At 37.8% G+C, this 20,702-nt stretch overlaps 1 protein-coding gene across 3 annotated transcripts in view; it reads right to left on the minus strand.

Moving 5' to 3' along the window:
- Positions 1 to 331: 331 nt before the first annotated feature.
- The window catches only part of atg5 (ATG5 autophagy related 5 homolog (S. cerevisiae)), a 29,362-nt gene continuing 8,991 nt past the window's right edge, over positions 332 to 20,702 (minus strand). For all 3 annotated transcript variants that reach the window (XM_017428547.3, XM_017428548.3, XM_017428549.3), the window contains exons 7-8: positions 14,746 to 14,863; positions 332 to 4,563 (exon numbers count right to left, since the gene is read on the minus strand). In XM_017428547.3, coding sequence (XP_017284036.1) covers positions 4,427 to 4,563; positions 14,746 to 14,863 — 255 coding nt within the window. In that variant the 3' untranslated portion in view covers positions 332 to 4,426. The remainder of the gene's footprint in view (positions 4,564 to 14,745; positions 14,864 to 20,702) is intronic.

Raw genomic sequence — 20,702 nt, forward strand, 5'->3', positions numbered from 1 at the left:
ACAGCATTTTGTCACATGTCCCAGTCTGTGCTGTAATGTGTTTGTGGGGCTCACGATGAGAAAAACACTCATGACTTCCTCTTCATCACTAATCACTTTCATCTGTTGATCTTCTTGATCTCTGCTCTGCTGTCTGATATACAGCAGAGCACGGCGGCCCCCTGAGACGCTTAAAAAGCAAAATGGGGTTAGTGTGTGTGTGTGTCCTGGTTTGTCCTCATTTGTGAGGACCAGCTTCGTTAAGAATAGACCTTTAAAAACTGGTTATGGAATAAGAATTAGGAGTTTTATTCATAAAGATTGTGGAGCAGAAAGTATTTTTCTGTGTAACATTCACACATGAGTTATAAACGCTTTAATTTGTATAACAAGAATAAGATAAGAAACAGACATGTTTGCAATAGTCAATGAAGGTCCTCACAAATGAGGTGTAAATGTGAATGGGAGACTGTGGTTTCACTGAATTAGACAGGACGGAGGGGGACAGAGGGGGACTGAGCAGACGTGGAGGGAAGAGTTTGTGGTTTGAGCTGATGGTAAATCTGAGTATGTAGGAGAGAGGCTGGTTTCACGGAATCTGATGGAAATCAGCCATCCGGTAAAGTTGTTTTGGATCTTATTGGGAATTTATTGGAAGAAACGGGGAACTGTTTCCAGTTTGGTTTGTAGATTTAAACTGTTGATAAAAAAAACATTTCTTTTACTTGCTATAAACTCAGACAAGTTATGTTATTCAAGTGCTGCTTGTAGTATCATTAGGTTATGAGAAAACCTCTATTGTATACTTTTATTATTGCAAGCAAGTACTGCTTGATGCAGTTTTAGTAAAAAAAAAAAAAAAGTTAAGAATACAAGCCACACTGCAAATCCTTTTTTTTTTAAACATGCATGCTCAGAGAGCCTAAGTACCATCTGCCTAAAAGAAAAAACACAACTGCAGCCTTACTTTTACCTACACCTACTATTTAGAATACATTCAATGATCAAACTGGATCACGGTCTCTTTGTTTCAAGTTTAAACAGATGGTTCAGATTTTACACATTTAATAAAGGCTTAAAGATATAAAGTCATTTCTAGTTATTAGGAAAGCAGGTAAAAACTGCACATAAGTTGATTGTGTCGATAATGCCATAGTAATACTGAAATTAAGATCTGGGGTCATTGTCTACATTTATGCAAATGACAACAGGCCTTTTAACTTCAGACACATCCCAGTAGGTGATGATGGTGGGATGCAGGCGAGTCACGTTAAATTCTGTTAAAAAAACTAAAACTAACCAGTTCAAAAACAAAAATCGTAGTTAAGACTTTCAGGTGTGCACAGCCCCTTGGACATCTGAAAGCACCCTGATGGGGGATCCTAACCCAGGTGCTGCTTCACAAGGAGTGTGAGATTACGTGTTTTGACTATAATAAACTTGTGAGTGCTGTAGACTTTTTATTTATAAGCATTTTATTTGTCAAAAATTGGTGAGCGCTATATGCCAACCAAACCGAAAACAGGGAAGAAAAGGTGATGTTATCAGTTCTGATTCAAGTCAAAAACATCTCAAACAGAGAAGAAAATAAACCTCTGTTAGCAATTTAAGTCATTCCATCCCTACACCTCACTGAGCATTAGTCCTCCTTGCCTTTTAATTCACCTCTGCCTCAGTATGTTGTACAGTTTAGGGGATGGATGACAGGTCGGGAAATCCCATTAAAGTGTGTGTCAGACGCTTCATCACTACGTCTCGAGCACCAGCTTGAACAGCAAACAAACACATTTTCACACACAAAAACAGACACAATACCCCACGCCGGGTGGCAGCTCTTGACTCAACATCATAAACCCATCGTCCAATCACTCCTGGCAGCAGAAACTGCGGCGAGGAAGCCTGACGTGATGACATGATGTGTGACATCACTCATAAAACATACACTTTAAATTAGCAGACTGGCAGTGTGACAGCAGACGAGAGTCTGTGTGTGTGTGTGTGTGTGTGTGTGTGTATGTGTATGAGAGTTCAAATGAATGTCTACACACACACACACCTGCAGGGGACTATAAATGATGTCTGTAATTAAGAACACACACACATACACACTCACACCGTACAGTTAAACTCCCTGAAAACAAGGCATGCACTCACAGTGACAGAGCAGCCCGAGGCCTGTCTGGACAGTTTAGCGGTCTCATTAGCAGCGACTAGATGCCAACAGATAATTAACCAGGAGAGATGAAGAGCGAGTGTCAGCAATAAAACACACCAGAGACAGATCGTCTTTAACAGATAGATGAAGTGAAAAGAAAGGGACAAGTTGACAACTTCTTGATGTCTGGTGATGTAAGACAAAAAAAAGTGATTAAAAAAAAATAGCATGTCGCTCTAGTTGTAGATATTTGTTATTTTTCTCTGGTATGCCTGCCAGAACATTTTTATTATCATTTGGATAAGTAAATGTACACAAAAAAGCACAAGAAACAAAAATGGCACTTTGAACATCACTGTGTGCAGTTTTTAGATAAATTATCTGGAGAAACAAACAAACAAACGAAACCATTAAATATTAGTATGTTATGTAATACGTGATGTGGGAATGTGAGGAAATTTAGTGTATGAAAAACTCTATTTATTCGTTTTAAATTGCTTTTTGTAAATTGTTGTTCTGATGCTAAATTAAAAAAATACTGTATTTACTTCCTGTATGTACATATTGCTGTTGTACTCAAAACGTTTGTATTCAAAGTCATTTTATTGAGAACAGAACAGGACATTTTCAGTGTTAGCTTGTTAAACAGCTGAATCTTGAGGTTTAAGTGGCAGTATATCGGACACTTTGAAAAGTTTATTAAACCTAGACTGAAAAATGTTTAATTTAAGACAGTATACAGTGATGTAGAACAATAGACTTATTAATGGATGAACAGACATTGCTGAATGAATAAGTGTAAAAAAAAAGTTATTAAAAATGACATGCTGATAGGAGAGGTTTACAGTGCTAAGAATAGGTTTTGTATAAAGCAAACTAACCTAAAAGTGGTCTTATTCAGCTGTTTTCAATGCTGTCAAACATCTTGTTTGTTTCCCAGTTTTGTGTGTATCTGTGAACTTAAGTTGTTGTAAAAGTCATGTTGTGTAAAGCATATGCTGGCACACTTAAAGCTAATATTCTCATCAGCCAGGCTTAGCTTTTTAAGAAAAAACAAAACCAGATGCCCATTTATGCTTGGCAGTGGGGAAAGAAGCTTGAGCCAAATCTCACAAAACAGACAATAAAACCAACTGGAGCGTTGCACTGATGGGAAGAAATCAACACCTGCCATTTAAAATGTGGGGAGCTTTTTACCCCCTCGTGACTCCTTTCCATAATGCTTTAGTCTCATAAACTGCTTGAAGATGCTCAAATGATCCCGTGTGAAAATATTATCTCTGTCCTTGCAGAAAAAGACAAATTGATCCATAAACAAATAAACAAACAAACAAAAACGTGGTGAACAATTTTCCCTTTCAGCAGATTTACCAGAACAATTTGAGTTCACTGAAGAGCATGTAACCATTGAGGAAATAATATCAGAACCTAAACAAAAATAAATATGTTATGCTAATTAAGGAACAGAGCCAGACCAGAATATGTTGGACATTCTGTGTGCTCACTATACTGGTCTGATGCTAAACTCAACAGTGAAAAGAAAAGTTTGGTTCAAACCAACTCCTGGGTGCTCTCAAAGAAAACAAAGTGCGTCAGCCTCTGATGTCAAACCTCCAAATTTGGTTTTTACTCAAGCTTGAGTTTTCAGAAGAAGCATATAAAAATTCTGGGATAGATTATGGACAAATATACCAATTTTCCATGTTATGATGTCAACTCAGTGACGTCTTGTAAGCCATAACAAATGACTTCCGTAACTAAGGCAACTTCAGCAGAAGATACACCACTTCCAAAAAAAAAAAAACCAACAAACCCCATCTTGCTGCCTCCAGGACAGTCTGATTAAATGAGGAGAAAGAAGTTGGATGGTAAAATAAAAAAATAAAAATAATACAATCCATTCACCTCCTTTGCTCCAGTGTAGCTGTTTGGTTATTTAGAGAAGAGTAGAAGAGAAGTTAGAGATGTAAAACAGATGAACAAAAAAGGAGAGATCTTCCTCTCATTCAGTCATTTCTTCACTTAAAGAAATGTCCCAACTGTTCTTTTCATCCTTGCATCCAATAACAAGTTTCAGAGAAGAAAAGGGGGAGCAGTAGTAGTTTGAGGAAGGAAAAAAGGAAGGCTCGTTGAATACCTCCTTTACATTCTTTGTTGATATTCATAATTTTCCTTGTGTAACTTTGTTAGTTAGAGCTCCACCATGACACACAAGAGAGTCTGGGGCTCCCGGCTAGCAGGTGGTTGGGCCGAGAGTTGTCACGGTGATGGCGAGGTGCGGGGGAAGTGGCTTCAATCTGTGGGCACAGGGATGGCACAGATGTGCAGGAAGTTGTCGGGGTGGCTGAGGTGTTCGCTCAGCCACTGTAGGGGAGTCTCCAGCAGAGGTTCAATACCGTGGATCAACACCTGGTAACGCTTTTGCTCACCTGGATAGAGACAAGAGAGTTACTTAACAGAACTTATAAATCATTTTCATGCTCGTTTATGCTGGAAGGATCATGCTTTGTCTTCATACTGATTTTAAATTAATTACTGCCTGCTATCGGAGGTAAAAGGTGGTAATGTTTCTGTCTGTGTCTGGGTGTTTTTGTCTGTTTGTAGCATTGGCAGAATATCTTATGAACCAGTTGGTAGATTTTGATGAAACTCATATGAAGTAATCACTGAATGTACCCCGACAACTGATTACCACAAAAATGGCTCTACATCAATTTTACAGATATTGAGCTAAATTAAATGGGGGAGTAGATAAAGTCAGTCTTCATGTACTTCAAAAGCTAACACATCTCATGAGCTCTCAGAATATCACATGATATCGTACATTGTGTAATTAACAAGGTTTGTCCAAACGGCTACAACTCACTTCTCATTGTAAGATGATCTTAGTTTAAAAGTCTGGCATGAAAGGTGGCGGGCGATATGCATTCATTGAGGAAATGCTAGGCCTTTAATTAGATTATGTATGTAATGGCTCCATTTTAACATTACAAAGGAAGGAAAAAAGTGACACAAGAAAAATGAGAAAATAAAAAAAAGAAAGTGAACAAACAGGGCAGAGAAAGTAAGCAGAGCTGAGAAAAGAAAGAACATAAGAGATAACGAGGAAACCCCAAGACAGGTATGAGAATGAATGTTCAAGAGAAGAAGGAAGGGATGTGGACGTTCAAAACCAGAGGAAGTGACAACAGAAAAAAAATAAGGTGAAAGGCTGAGTGCAAATAAAGAAAAAGAAAAGGTAGGAGCAGAAGAAAAAAAAAAAGAGACAGTGATAAAATAATAAAAAAGAAAACCTGATGAAAGAATGTTGAAAAAAGAAAATATAATTACATGAGGTGAGACAGACCACATCAGACACAACAGTAATACCACTCCTGTGGTGGATGAGACAGAGGAAGAGGAGAGAAAGTACAAGTGTGAATATGAGTGTGTGCTTTCAGTTATGAAGCAGAGTGAAGTGACAGTTGATTGTGTTTGTATGGCCCGGTGACAGGATTTGAATTTTTACCTTTCATTCTGACAGTGTGTGTCCGGATATACTGGCCTCCTGTGACTGAGACCACCCAACGCTGAAAAGCTGTGACTGAAAAGTCTTTATTACGAGAAATGATTTTCTGAAACCTCTGAAGCTGTGTGATTTCCAGAGAAGATATTTGACCATTCAGTGACATTTGGGCAGCCTGAAACTTTTAACTGTCATTTTCAACAGTTAAAAAAAAAAAAAAAAGCAGTTTGGACAAAAATGTACCAAATCTGAAAAAGATGCACGCAATCATGGACATTTACACGAGTTAAACTTTTCTTCTAAAGACAAAAAATGCAAATTTGCAGCAGGAGGACTCAAATAAAAAAACAATAGGTTGTCTTATAGGAAGTATAGTCTGCACAGTTTTGCTGCTTCAGCAGTGAGGCCTAATGTGTCTGATTACAATCAGAACTATTTTTTATTTTTATTGTCTGAACATAAAACAAAAACAAATAGCTACTGTACTCATTTGTAAGTAATTAGAATGCATTAAAAAAGGCGGGTCAACTCCTGCATGACTGGAAATATGTGTTCCTATAAAACAATAGAAATACAAAATCCTCCAAGTTCCTCTAACTGTAGACCTTAACAGGACTCAGAGACACTTAGTAAACCTTTTTTGGGCTCTAATCATACTTGGTAGGTGAGTATATATAAAGCTCACTTACAGCTAGGGTCAAGAATACAATAAGTCGTGGCTAAAAACTATTAAAAAACACGGGATGCAAATGACTCATTCTATGTTTGTTCATGTAACTAAATCATTGTTTTCAATCAAGAACCAATAATGTCTCACAAGCATGGCATAATTTTTTTGCTTTTAATGAATTTTAAATATTTTCTTCTTAGGTAATTGAGTGGAACTATTTTACGGTAAGGTGACATTTCAGTTTCTGGAGTACGCTTCTCTCATATTGGTGGAAATTCGAATGTGCGTGCGAGATGAAGAGAGTGACGGCTCCTTCCCGTCTGTCACTCCTAATTTCAGACGTACCAACCCGCAGACAAACGTTTACAGAGGTTCTCCTCATTCACCCACCGAGTATGTGACATTTTAGTTCCACGTAATATCAGGAGGACGGTTGAGGCAGAGTGCTAACTGACGGTCTGAGAAGCAACTCCACCCTACACCTGCTGGATAGCAGAAATGTGCAGAAAGAAAAGGTCCGATAAACGCATTGCATGTTTTTAGCTGGCTGGTTTCTGTCTGGAAATTCCATTTGTGCACATTTAGATAGCAAAATTGGCGGCAACTACAAAAATAATTCAAAAATAGTTCATATAGTTCACTTATTAGATTTTTCTTTTTTTAAAGCTATATATTGACAAGTAGTGCCCACTAGATTAAAAAAAAACAACATAATTTGTATTATACCAACAGCTAAGCATGTGCTTGTTAATGAAATAAAAATAAAAATAAAAAAATAAAGGTCTGGTGAATGCAGGCTGTTGAGGTAATACCTTACTAGCAGTGCATTGTATGATGATGATAAAAGTAAAGCAGTTATGCGCCTTCATGAGTTCTGTGTGAGTTCTCAGGTGGGAGAATGTTCAAGAATGCACAACAAGAATTATATTTGAGAGAAACTGTCTGCCACTGCGAGATGATGAGGGGGAAAAAAAGAGAAAAAGATAAGCATAAAGAAAATGGGATAAATCCTGAAAGCAGAAACAGTCAATACTGAAAAGGGTTACGATGTTATTTCATAATAACATAAAAAAAAAAAATTTAAAAAAAAACAACAAGAAACTTAGGAAAGAAGTTAGGTGACCTCAAAAGCAATGAAAGTAAAATGTGTGATCTGGCTTCTATGATAGCAGTAGTGAAAACACACTTTCTCTGGCTTAAAGATACATATACACACACACGCGCGTACCCAACCCCCCGCTACACACACACTTTTCGTTGGCGTTTCTTACCCATCAATAGCACTAAGCCCTTGCCAGGCAATAGGCAGATGTGGGTGGAGTAGGTGTATTACTGTCTCATTATGAGAAATGGGGGAAATTCACAATGAGCCACGCACCCTAACAACTCCCACAAGCCACACACTCAAATACATATTACTGTAGTTCATCACATTACCCACCTGCACCTTAATCACTCAAACATATGAATACAGTTTCACGCTCAATCACCCACACACACTCATACAGTAACTCAAGACAAAAAAATAAAATAATCAGAAAGAAAAATACTGATTCGTCAAAAGGTTACTCACAGAAAACTGTCAAAATTAACATCTGCAATATCAGAGGAGTTGAGACTTGTTAAACCACACATTTGAGACTTGACTTCATCTACAAAACCATAGGCTGCAGTGTGGTCATCATGTCCTCATTTCCAGTAACGATAACGACTGAAAGGTTCGACTTTCTTGTCCTTTACATTCAGGTTCCGTTAAATAGATCTGCGGCCATGTGATCCTCTGGTAAAACTTGAGGGTAATAAAATACATAAGAGGAGTGTCATAAGACTTTTCAACTCTGGGGGGTGCTACAAAGTCTGAGGACAAATGGTACAGAACATATTTTGGTGAAACATTGGAGGATTTCCTGCATTTAAACAGCAGTTTCCCAACAGCTACTGTGCTAAATCTGTAAAATCTGCATAATAAACTCTAACGACTGGCCTGTGAGATCTGTTGTATTAAACTTTCCCCCGAACAACTTCTTGCCACAAGGAGCAATGCCTTTGTGATCACTTTTTTAGTGCAGCAACAAATGCCCTTTTCTTCCACAGTGAATCTGCTAATAAATATATTTTAATTGCATGTATCAGCTTCAGATTCCTGAAATCCATACAGTATGTTTCATCCCCTGTGATATATGAAGTATCAAGTTTTAATGGTGGTCTCTAAATATTGTAACTGTAGGTTGACTGTTTTGACTTTTACAGAGATGTGAAAAGTAAAACGTCCATTTATGTCACAAAGTGCTCAAAAAGCTTGCAGATGTGCAAAGACATTTCCACACTGCTGGATTATCACTGCACATCTTCTCTGATTACAAGCAAAATAAAACGAAAGGTGAAAAATCCCCAACGTACGGGCAAATAAAATGTGAGTACCAGTATTGGACTACTGCAAACAAACATTTGTTCTTTGTTACCTTACTGGAAAGAAAAAAAGGAAAATTGAAAGAGTAAATACAAAAGTTTATTTCACCCTCATAATGACTAAAGGTAAACGTACGGCCATCTGAAGACCGGTTTTGTGGCAAGAGACAATAGAGAAGTGTTTTAAATGAGGTGTTTTCCCAATTTGAGTAACAACATGTCTTCTGATTCTCTGAAGTGACCACTAAAATTGGGAAAATCTTTGGTTGGATCCAACAACCAAGCATTTACACGCAAAGCATTACATCTAAAAGGATCAAATAACTGATTTGTGTCAAATTTAGTGTTTGAAGGCACAAGTAATTTGATCCATTGTTTTTTTTTTGTACTTAAGATTAGTCTCAAGTACAATCACAACTTCCTGCTTTTACTACATTTAATTGGTGCTAAAAACAACTAATGTATTTTTTCAAAATTTTGTCGATCCCTTTAGTCTTTGGAAAAACCAGTATACTAGTCAGGTTTATAAAACCCTAAACAAAGAAGTATCATGAGGTAAAAGAAAGAGGAACCAATCAGGCAGGGTTTGTTTTACTTAACTGTAACAAACACATTCTTTTCAGTAACATGAAGTGACATCTTCAACCTTCCAGGAAAAAACAGCCATGAAAAAAATTCCTGCCAAAGTGACTGTGACTCATCAGACCACAGTCCACAGATTTTTACTGTGCAATCTAATGTCATTTTGTTTGTAATTAAAGTCCTGTAAGTGAAAGTTGTCTCTTGAAGACAGATATGGTAAAAAGGGGAAAAAAGAAAGAAAAGCAGAGCAGATTAAGCCAAACAGTAAGGCAGACGTTGTTAAAACTGCCAAGAAAGAAACTACTGCAGATGTGGAATATTCAGTGGGCTTCCTTCAAACCATAATTAAATTAATAATAACTACTCACAACAAAAGTTGTAACAACATATTAGCCTGTTTACTGACACACACACCCTGTGGTTAAGTGGTGCTCTACTGCAGGCCAAGGCAACATGTTCCTTCAGCTGAGTGCAGCCAAGTATCATTTAGGAAGGCACAAGGCTTCATTCTACAAACTGCCAAAGAGTTTCTGATTTGATGACTGGCAGCTAATCAGACTGACAGGCTGACTTATTTACCCACTAACTGACATGTGTTACCCCACCAGCCATCAAAATCAGAACAGCTGGCATTACTCACATTTCTGAACAGGAAAGCATCTGGCCATTTTATACAAAAAACATATAAATGTTAACACATTTATTGACAATCATCTAATAAATAAATACACTTATCATTATGGGATGGGATGAATTTTGACAGTAAAATGATGAATTTGTATGCCAGCAATATTTTGCTAGTCACATTTTGAAAGCAGTCAGATCTTTTACACCACAAAAGTTACTAATGGTGGAAAAACTACATACAACATTAAATATTTACTTGCTGATGGTGTTGAAGAATTGGGGTCCAAATTTAGTACAACGTTACTCAAGACTAACAGACTACAATACCTCTTTCTAGAAATAATATGGAAAGATTTTGAAGAAATTAGAACTGTATGGATAACTTTTTTACAATGATGCTTAAACTTATAGATATTTGTAGACCTTCTTGTATCTAAAGTTCTCTTAAGATACTGACATCACAACTGAGACCCGTTTTCAATGGGCCACTGAAACCTTGGTCCTAAAATATTTTTCAGCCATTACATGGTAGACTTGCTCATGTACAACGGATCATTGTCCTAATGGATGACCCAGTTTGGACCAAGTCTCAGCTGTTGGACAGACGTCCTCACGTTTGTCTCTTTAGACTACAGAATAGTTTATGACTTAATGATTGCAAGGTGTCTGGGTCCTGTGGCTCATCTGCTCTCCACCATCAGGATGAATTAGTATGAAGTGGTTGTACTTATAGGCTGTGCTTGGTTATTGACAAATGTGGCTCGGAATATTCTGGCCTTGTATCTCCACTTTGTCCTCATCTGCCAGGAGAACACTGATGTTGAGGTTTCTTTAGAAACTTAAGAGTTCATCTATTATTACACATTCGTATCTGGCAGTGTCAATTTAATCTCTGACAGTGAAAGATTTAAGGTATTCAACCAGCTTAAGGTATTTAAACAATTTTCAGTTGTATTTCTAGGATCTAAGGGTTGGCAATATTATATGATGTACAAAACTTGTGTTTTTAAACATCCTTATTACAAGACATACGTTTTTAAACACTTGGAATTAAAAAAAAGATAAATTATTAATAACCCGGTGTATTACACCTTTTTTCTATTATGACGGGGCAATACAGTGAATTAATTTTATAGGCTTTTTCAAAGTTTTGTGGATAGAATTAGAAAGCAAAGGATTTACGCCGTGCACATATCAATCAACAACAGACAGCTGTCATTAAACTGGCTTTCGAGCTATTCTGAATTCCCCTGTCTGGTGCACATCTCACACACCTCCGCACATGAACCATAACCCACTATCTTCTGTATCAAAACAGCCACTGAAACCTGCACTTCCCCCTTCAGCCTCTGAAGTGAGCCATACTGCTTGATAAGGATGAGAAGTACTGGCTCCTGAGGCAATCTCTAAAAGTAGTGTGGGCTGTTGAGCAGATGGGTCTGAGATGGAAAAACGTGGGAGGAGAACTGTGTGGATTTGTCACTCAGCTGCGAGGGAGGGGTCAGGGTGTGGTTGTGGGGGGATAATGATGATGTGGGGGGTTTCCTCTATTATTCACAAAGAATTATCAATACAGGTCTTTTTTTATGTACACGATTGGGCTCACTTCCAAAAACAAAAACAAAATTGACAAGAAATAAACTTCTTACGAGAACTGTTTGTCAATGAACGTACAATGTGTGGGCAGCATGACACCTTTGGCTGTGATTTCTGTAACTAACCTAAACCAAAGCTCTGCCAACATCTTGCTCAACAGCACACCTGGTTCAAGAAACAAAACACATGACATTGCTTAAACACATGCCAGTGCTGACTGCTGCTTACAGGAATACAAAGTTTTGAGTTTGTTTCATGCAGCGTGGGGACAGCCTCTTGGCAACAGACGTTTGTCCAACGCTTTAGAGTGATCTGGGAATCCCCTTCATTTTTGCTCTTAATGCAAGCCACCCCTATTTGTTTGCTGCAACTGGTTTCTGGGTCCCAGAGGGGTCAACAGCAATCCTCTCTCAGACATAACAGAGAGGAAGTTTGTTTGAAAAAAAAGTTTGTTATTTGATGTTTGAAAGATCACAGAAAAGTAGAGCACCCCAGATCTTCTTTTTGTAGGGTCCTAGAAAAAAGTTCTCTGAACTCATGAACAATAGTACCAGCAACCCCCCTCCCCAAACACCACCACACTACACAGTCCCTGAGCACACTTCCTGGGCTCTTTAATCCAAACACACCACCATAATCCATGGCTATCACCCAACTCATCTACCAGCCGAGGAAGAGGTAGAAACTAAACAAACGGCTGGAGACAAAAGGGCCACTTTCACCTTGATCAACCAGGCAGGCTGGCAGACTCCTCTTGGGGGGGAGGAGAGAAAAGAAAAGCTGAGATTTAAGGTCAAAGACATAAAAGACGTCCACAACAGACAGAAGATGTTGAAGACTACACCTGAGACAGAGATATAGGATCAAAGAGGAAAAATGAGGCTTAGATCAGGGAAACAACAAGGCGAAAGAAACAAGAAGACAGAAAAGGGGAGTAAGGGGAGATTTCTGTCCTCACTAAGTAGTCATGCAAGCTTTAAGAAAACCTTAAACTCTGGCAATTTAATAACAGCTCACTTAATTAATGACAAGACTGAAATGGTTTAAAGACTGTAAAAAAGTCTATACCATGGTAGAAACAATTCTTCATTAAGATCTTAAAGTTTAACAGTGGCTATTGTTTAGAACCATGTTGGCTGAATTTCATGTTGTTTGAAGCCTAACTTATTCCTGACTGAGAAAAAAACACAAAGTAACGTACAGAAATGTTGTTATATTTACATGCTGGAAAATATAAGTTTTACAAAACAAAATAATAGGATTATCTTATCAGTAGCATTACTTCAGCATGCAAAGACTGTAATTATAGCTTTAATAGGTGCTACAACCTTTTGTTCTGTTGATAGGCTCTGTGATATAACTAACTATTTCTTTATTAGTTGTTGTCACTTGAACTTGGTTCAGTGCATTCTGAGTTACAAGACTACAGTATAGAAAAAACAGATCATAGTGTTTGTCCAACTTTCTCGACTGTTTAATATTGCCAGTCAGAGTTTATACAGAGTTTACACACTGTTGCAAACAGCAATCAACATTTGTAAATGGGTTTTTTTTTATTGGAAATGCTGACTAGTATTTGTAAAAGTCAGTCCAAGCAGAGTTTTTAAACACATTTAAAAAAATAGAATGGCAAACAGCATTAATGAATGCAAATGAAATAGGGGAAAAAAAATACTATTGAACCAGGTTGGACTGCTGGTTTGTTTAAACTTTATTTTTAAATGTTCTCTGTACACTATATCAGCTGTGTTTTTATGCATATAACTGGCAATGTTTTAGTTGTTTCTTAGATCTTGACTAGAAAACTTTTGATTCTGGACCCTCTTTGTAGCCACTTCCTTAAAAAAAAAAAAAAAAAGAGTTAAATCCTAAAATGTGAGTGTATCCAAGTGTTTTTTAAATCTACCTTGAACAGCTCCTGGAGCCATCCTTTTTTACATTAGTATTTATTGTCATAAATTTTGGATTGAAACTGAATTTGTAAGTTTCCAGCATCTGAATACTTTCACAGTGAAAGCAACAGACACCTACACTACTACTTAAAAAAAAGCATTTTTTTTATAGGACATGAGCTTCAATAGAAAGGCTTTCCTCTTTGAAAATGAAAGTGAACATGGGATATAAACAAAAAGGAAGAGGTGAATGGAGGTATTCAAAAGGAGAAGGGTGGTGTTAATGGTTGTCGCCACCGTGCAGGTGAGTCTCCTGCGGGTCTTCTGTCTCGACGCACTATTGTCTCTTTATCTGCTTCCTCTCTCCCTCCTTGCAGACACCGTGTGTTTAGACTGCTGCTTGCCTTCTCCCAATAATTCTCCTCTCATCTCTTCTTTCATCATCAGCGCTCCTTCACCACAGCTGCAACTCAACTGGATTTAATACCTCAGTTTTACGATATGTACAGAGTTTTTTGTTATAATGCACTGAGGCAGGTACAGCTACAGTAGAGAGAGCTTCAAATTTAACCTGGAAATGTTTGGTTACTTTAACAAGATTTAAATTTCCAGACCAACAAGTCAAAACTAGAATCATTTTTATTGTTTTCTGAAAAGCTAAAAAGATTTCTAATTGCTAAAAGGTGTGTTTTAGGGATTCAGCAATCTGGAAATCAATAAAAACTTACTTTTTTGTGTGTTTGTGTTCAGACTTTTAAATAGACTCCTAAACTAAAGAATACAATTCCATTCAGTTGTTTTTTTTATGATATTTCTTGTTTGTTTTTAACAGTTTTGTTTGGAGAAGACTTCACCTTTTTCTGTTGGAGCACAATTAGTTAGTCGATCTCTGTCTGCACTCCTCTCATTTACCCACATTTTTAAAATCTATTTATGACCACTAACTGGATTTTCTGTCATCAAGCTTCTCCACAGGTTGTACTATCAAAGAAATAAGGTTTTCAGAAATATCTCTAGACAGAGTAAATAATATAAAACTGATAATAGTTTCTTTCTTTCTTTTACTTGCTAAGAACATGACCCACGTTTGATGAGAAAATTACACATAATAATACTATACTGTAGTACTTAGCTGTTAGCTTATAGCAATGTTTGGTGTGTTAGACTTGTGTGAGAATTGTTTATTTGAAACATTATTCCACTCTTAACATCAATATTTCATTTTAAAACTGTATCTAATAACAAATCACTAAATACTATGATTTTTATTTTTCAAAAAAGTGAAACCCCAATGTTTTCACCCAGTAACTGGGCCTGTTTGTTGGCTCACCATCATTTGTTAGAGCATCCGGGTACATTTCCTTCAGCAGGTCTCCCAGCGTGTGTGTGTTGCCCTCAGGTGAAACGGGGCGAAACAGTTTCTGGATGAACAGCCTCTCGCTCAACGCCTGTAATTAGATCGTGGCAAAGTAACAAGAAATGTACAAATATATAGCACAACAAACATTTAAATGGACATGAAGTTTCCAGTTTAACACAAGTACTAAGCCTTTAGACCTAAAAAAAAATCTTTGCACACATGGCAACTTTGCACAATATCAGAAATTTGGTGATGTTTGTTCTGTCCGATAAAAAATCTGAAACATTGAACTGTTTTTTATTACACTAAACCATCGTGTGAAATTAAATAATGGAATTACGGGAAAAATAAAGATATATTCAGGTAAATTACTGTTTTCCTGTAAAATAATGTGGGGAAATTTTGTTGTGATTAACAAAGTTCACTGGGTTAGGGAGTGGAAAGAATCCATTACCAGTATGCACGCAAATATCAAAGCCTGCAACGTGATGGTTTGATGAGCCCAATGCTTAGAATGTGACATTTAGCAATCTGCAACAATTCGACAGATGTTACAAATGCCGCTGACATGTTTTACCATTCAGATTTAGTCTGGAACTCATTAACTGATGCTTTACACAGTACTTGGCAGAAAAGTAAGCTTCTACAGACTAAAAAGCTCATCTGGGATTTCTTAAGATTCTCTGAGAGGTAGAGAGAGAATAGTGCATTAAATGTGACATTCTCAATTGTTCTATAAAACAAAAAATAATATATTGACGTCCTTCAACTGTCAAATAGAAAAGACTGCAGTAATGCCACCCTACGTATCCCACGCTCTTTATTTAATGAACAAAATAACTGACTGAAAACCAAACTGAAATTTAATTTCTGCAAAACAAATGCTTAAGAACTGTTTAAAATCCATCCATCCATCCATCCATCCATCCATCCATCCATCCATCTTCTTTACCCGCTTCTCCATTCCGGGTCGAGGGGAGCTGGTGCCTAACTCCAGTGGGTTTGAAATTTTGGAGGAAATAAATCCTTGATCATGTTTGATTATTTTTTTTACAAAATCAATCTTTGTTCCCACAATGTGTGATTGTATGTCATATCACCACAGAAAAAACATTCTCTAACTGTGATGCGGCCTGGGACTGTGACCTCTCCCACCAGGGGAGTGATTTAGGAAATGATGATTTTCCTACTGCTGACCACAATTCAAAAGGAAGGAGAGATAGCTAAATTTAAACTAAGTAAATCCTGATGGAAGAGCTAAACAAAACAAATCCTTAAAAATAATCAGTTCTATAATATTTTGAAGAAAGCCACACTGTGTGATGGTACTGCGTCGGTCTGACTCAAATGATTATCCTAACTGGCTGCACCTGTGAGGTGTGGATTTAAGGCGAGCCTGTTGAGGCTTCAGTCAGATGAACATTGTGACTGCCAGGCTGTGGAAAAAGGAGTTTTACCTTGGATAGCTTTTTAAAAAATAAAAAAATGTTAAACTGCTCAAGATTGTGCTCAGTCTCTGTTTTATGTTGAGGCCCAATGTTGTAACATAAACTGGGGGCTTGTCTGGGATCAGTCGTAACAATCCCATGACTAAGGCAGACAGGATGGTGAGAAATTACCAACAGACACAAAACACAAACCTCCAAAACTAAGTTGAGAGGTGGAAATGGTGTTTGATTCAAAAGTTCATCCACAAAAGGGTTATTTCCATTCTTTTAGAATAAAACTAAAGTGGCTGCTCTCAAGATGTATTAACTGCATTTTCAGTTGATCTGTTATAAAATATATAGGTTTCAAACGATTTAGGGCTAAAATTAGAAGCGTCAGTTTTTTTTTTCTATTTATTGATGCTGGTTAAGTGAAAATATTGGTATAGGTACAAATAAACAGCATAAGTGTAAAATATAAATACTATAAGCTGTGTCTGAATAACCACTCAGATTAATATTAACATTCAGTCATTTCCTGCCAATTATCAACCTCATCTGCAACAAAAAAGAGACAAAAAAAACATACAGCCTTCACTTCAAGTATAACTGTTATAGTATGAAAACCTAAAAACAAAAAACTGTTCATATTGGTCTCATTATTTATTTATTTATTGTCGTGATCATCTATAAAAGCAGTTCCTGAATCTGATTCTGGCACGCCAGCTGCGATGCACTTTGCAAATGTAAGTCTTGCTATCACTTCAGGGTCAAGTTAAAAATTCAGTGGTTGTTACCAAGTGACCCATGTCTTCATGGCATCAAAAGGGTGCTAGGAACTGGATACTATCCAAGAGCTGACAACAGATGGCAACAAGGTGTATGCTATTTGGTTAATCAACTTCCATATTTAACCCCAGACCAGCCGATTTAACTAAAAATCAGTGTGCATTTTATTGAAAATTTTCTACTTATTAAAATAAAATAGTAGAATATAATTACAAATAAACAGTTAATAGATTAGCTGTCTTTAGGAATTAAATAGGATATTTCTGACTATTACCCTTGAACTTCACCATGAGCCAAGAAAAGACTATTAGAGGGTTTAGAGGGTTTTAAACTTCTGCCTTGCTCTAAATTCAGGGAATCACTGGACAATAAAAGAGCGGTCTTCTCGGAAACAGAGACACTGAAGGCCGATACCCAACCTGAGGTGTCAAACAGAGAGTTTGACACACTATAGGGCCTAATCATGGAGCTGTGAAAAGGAAACCGGCAAGGACCGGGATCAAGTAACCGAGTGGTAACTACACACCATAGAGTCAGGCGCGAACTAGCAAAAGGAAGGTGGCAGTGGAGGTGAGAAGGCTGCACTCAGGTTACACAGAAAGATTGAGTCACTGACAGGAAGCTCGGCCTTTCGTGCGGGATCATCACAGAAAGCCAAAGCAGAGAGAGTGCGCTAAGTGACAGCTACTTCATTGCATTTTTAAATAGGCAGTCTTAAATTATTGAGACAGTCGGCATACAAAGACGGCGCTACTGATCCCTAAGGAGAGAAGTATGATACTGTTTGGATGAAGACACTTTCTTTTCAGATGGTGTGACACCTTAGCTGGCACAGCAGCACATGGCAACACAAAGAGAGTGAGGTGTCATTAGGATTCAGGGGAAAAGATATGGCCTGCTCTCGCTGATGGAAAAGCGCAGCGGAACTCAAGATGGCTCCTAATTGATGGAGGGGAATCAATCCACCTAACTGAAGGCAAAGCAACTGTCAAAGATAAAGCACTGTCAACTCAGATCTGAGAGGTGGGAGAGAAAGCATTTCCACGGAAGTCAGACATCATTCATTGCTAAATTAAAATTCCAACCCTGTTTATTTCAAGTGAAATTAATTTGGGGGGAAATATCTACATTAACACACACACCTGAATATGCCACAGGAATGCCACATATTTTACAACAACATTCCAAAATAAAGTCCAAACTTGCCTCTGTTGTTATGTTGGTTAGTAGATCCATTCAGAGCAGCTGCTTTTATGACTTAAGAATTATCTTGAATATTCGCTTAAATGTTAGATTATTGATCTCAAATATTATGTTTTTTAAATGTCCTTTTTTGTTTCAAAAATTATATTGACTATAGCTGGAATTTTTATTTTAAGTTAATGGGAAACAAGTAAGTCTGCATCCCTGAAAGACTGATTACATGTAGTTGTGAGGACTGCATCTCCTGAGCCCATGATTTGTAACAAAGGCAGCCTAAAAGATCAGTTTGACTTTTAGAAACTGAATATTGATGGGGATCTTGTCTGAACGTCTTCCAATTACTGATAGTTAAGTGTATATTTTGTTAAGATTATGTTTTTGTTTTAATTTATTCATTATGGCTTTTAAATGCATACCTATTGGACAACTTCCAAGTGACACTGAATTGAAATTGGTTATTTCATGATGCAGGCTATTTTAAGTGACATATTCCCATTGAGTCATCTTGTTACCTGAATTATTAGGCGTTTTTTAACAGCAAAGTTGAAAAGTTTAATACGTGGGCACCTTCCACCTGCTTGGAAGTAGACACTGATTACAACACAGACGTTCCAATAATAGTCAAGTTTCAACTAAAGCCATTACTGTAAGAGCAACGAGTTTCTTCTCAGCAGCACAAAAACAGCGTCACCTGTTGCCTTGGGCAATTCAACTTACAACTGTTTCCAGCATTCCCATGTTTTGTAACGGTCTGTTTAGTCACCACATCCGCCTCATTTTGTCAGTCATTACGAGATATCTTGGAAGCAATAAACATCTATGCTTCGAAACACCACAACAGAGTTGACTGGGGGTGGAATACCGGCTCTTGTAAAGGGGATTTGTGAGTAAGGCCTGAGTCACAGAGCGGGAACAAAAAGAAATACCTGTCCAGCAACAATGGAAGCTGTCTTTAAAAGGAAGGATAGTAATTTTCACTTTCCGTGCAGCGAGACAGCTGTCCCTTCTGACTCTTTAAATCACAGTTTGGCGTCACTGTCAGAACGGGAAAAAACACTGGAAACCCAAGCAAATGCACACACACACACACACACACACACACACATAAATGTATTGTCCATACCTAATAAAGTCCTGCCTTCTCCATCAGGTAAGCAGGCCAGACGGAAATGAGCCCTCTGTTATTTGGACTGAGTATTGTCATTAATTCTGTCTGCATCAAATACATCACATGATATTTACACTAAATACCACAATCTGTCTTTAAAAGTCTTTGGGTGTGTTTGTGTCTATATTTTTGAGCGGATGAAGGGGACTGAGGGTGTATTTCTTCAATGGAAAGCATTTTGCTAATCAGTCAACCGAAGTAACTTCTTCTTTCTTCACACACAACACTTTTTGATGTGTGTATGGCAATGAAAAGATACAATTTTCAAATATCAAAACATCACAGAGAAAAAAATAGTGATTGCACAGCACAATGGATTAGTGGTTTGTACTGTTGCCTCACAGTAAGGAGGTCCTGGGGTAAAGTCCCAGATTGGGGCTGGGGTCTTTCTGTGTGGAGTTTGCATGTTCTCGTGTTTGTGAAGGTTTTCTCCGGGTACTTTGGTTTCCTCCCACGGTCCAAAAACATGCAAGGCTGCCTTCAGGCCCAGGCCTTTACTGAAAACAAGATCTGTGATCTCAATAGGATTTGCCTGGTTAAATAAAGATTAAATCAATAAATTATAATAATGCCAAAAATACATTTTCTCTGAAGGTCTTATTCTTTGAAGGCCACCTTGATTTCCTAAAACTGGGGGAAGTACAGGTTGTACCAAGCTGCACTGACTTTAAAGGTGAGTAGGACGTTACAAGATATTAGGAGCATTCAAGAAGTGATTATGGGATTCTAGACATACTGAAAACTGGCAATAAAGCCAAGCTCACAGTGTGATTTTCAGCTGTCATGGACAAAATGTTTTGCCCAAGGAGTTGTAGATCGAGATCCAGGATACAAGCAGTCTGAAATGGGCTTCCTTTGTTGGGTGGCTGGGATCAGCCTTGGAGATATGTTGAGGCGTTCCATCATTTCAGTGAAGGTTGGAGTAAATCTGCTGCCCTCCACACCAAAAAGAGTCAGCTGAAGTGGTTCAGGCAACTATTCGGAATGCCTCCTGGATGTCTCCCTCTGGAGATTTTCTGGACATGTCCTACTGGGAATAGACCCAGAACTCACTGAAAGGACCTTGTATCCTCTCGGCCCTGGAGTGCCTTGAGATCCCCCAGGAAGACCTGGCGCGTGTTGCTGTGGGTTTCCCCTCCTGGGCCTGTTGCTTCCGTGATCCAACCACAAATCAGGAGCAGAAAATAAATGGAATAATGACGAAACTATCATAAGAAAATCTTTGGTCTTGAGCTTCAGTTGGAAGTCTGTGGTCATTCAGTGTGACAGGAAATAAATATTAAGCAACGTTATACACTTTCTGGACAAAACCTTGCAGTGTGACTGCAAAGTGTGTTGCG

The sequence above is a fragment of the Kryptolebias marmoratus genome, linkage group LG16, assembly GCF_001649575.2.
Source record: "Kryptolebias marmoratus isolate JLee-2015 linkage group LG16, ASM164957v2, whole genome shotgun sequence".
NCBI lineage: Eukaryota > Metazoa > Chordata > Actinopteri > Cyprinodontiformes > Rivulidae > Kryptolebias > Kryptolebias marmoratus.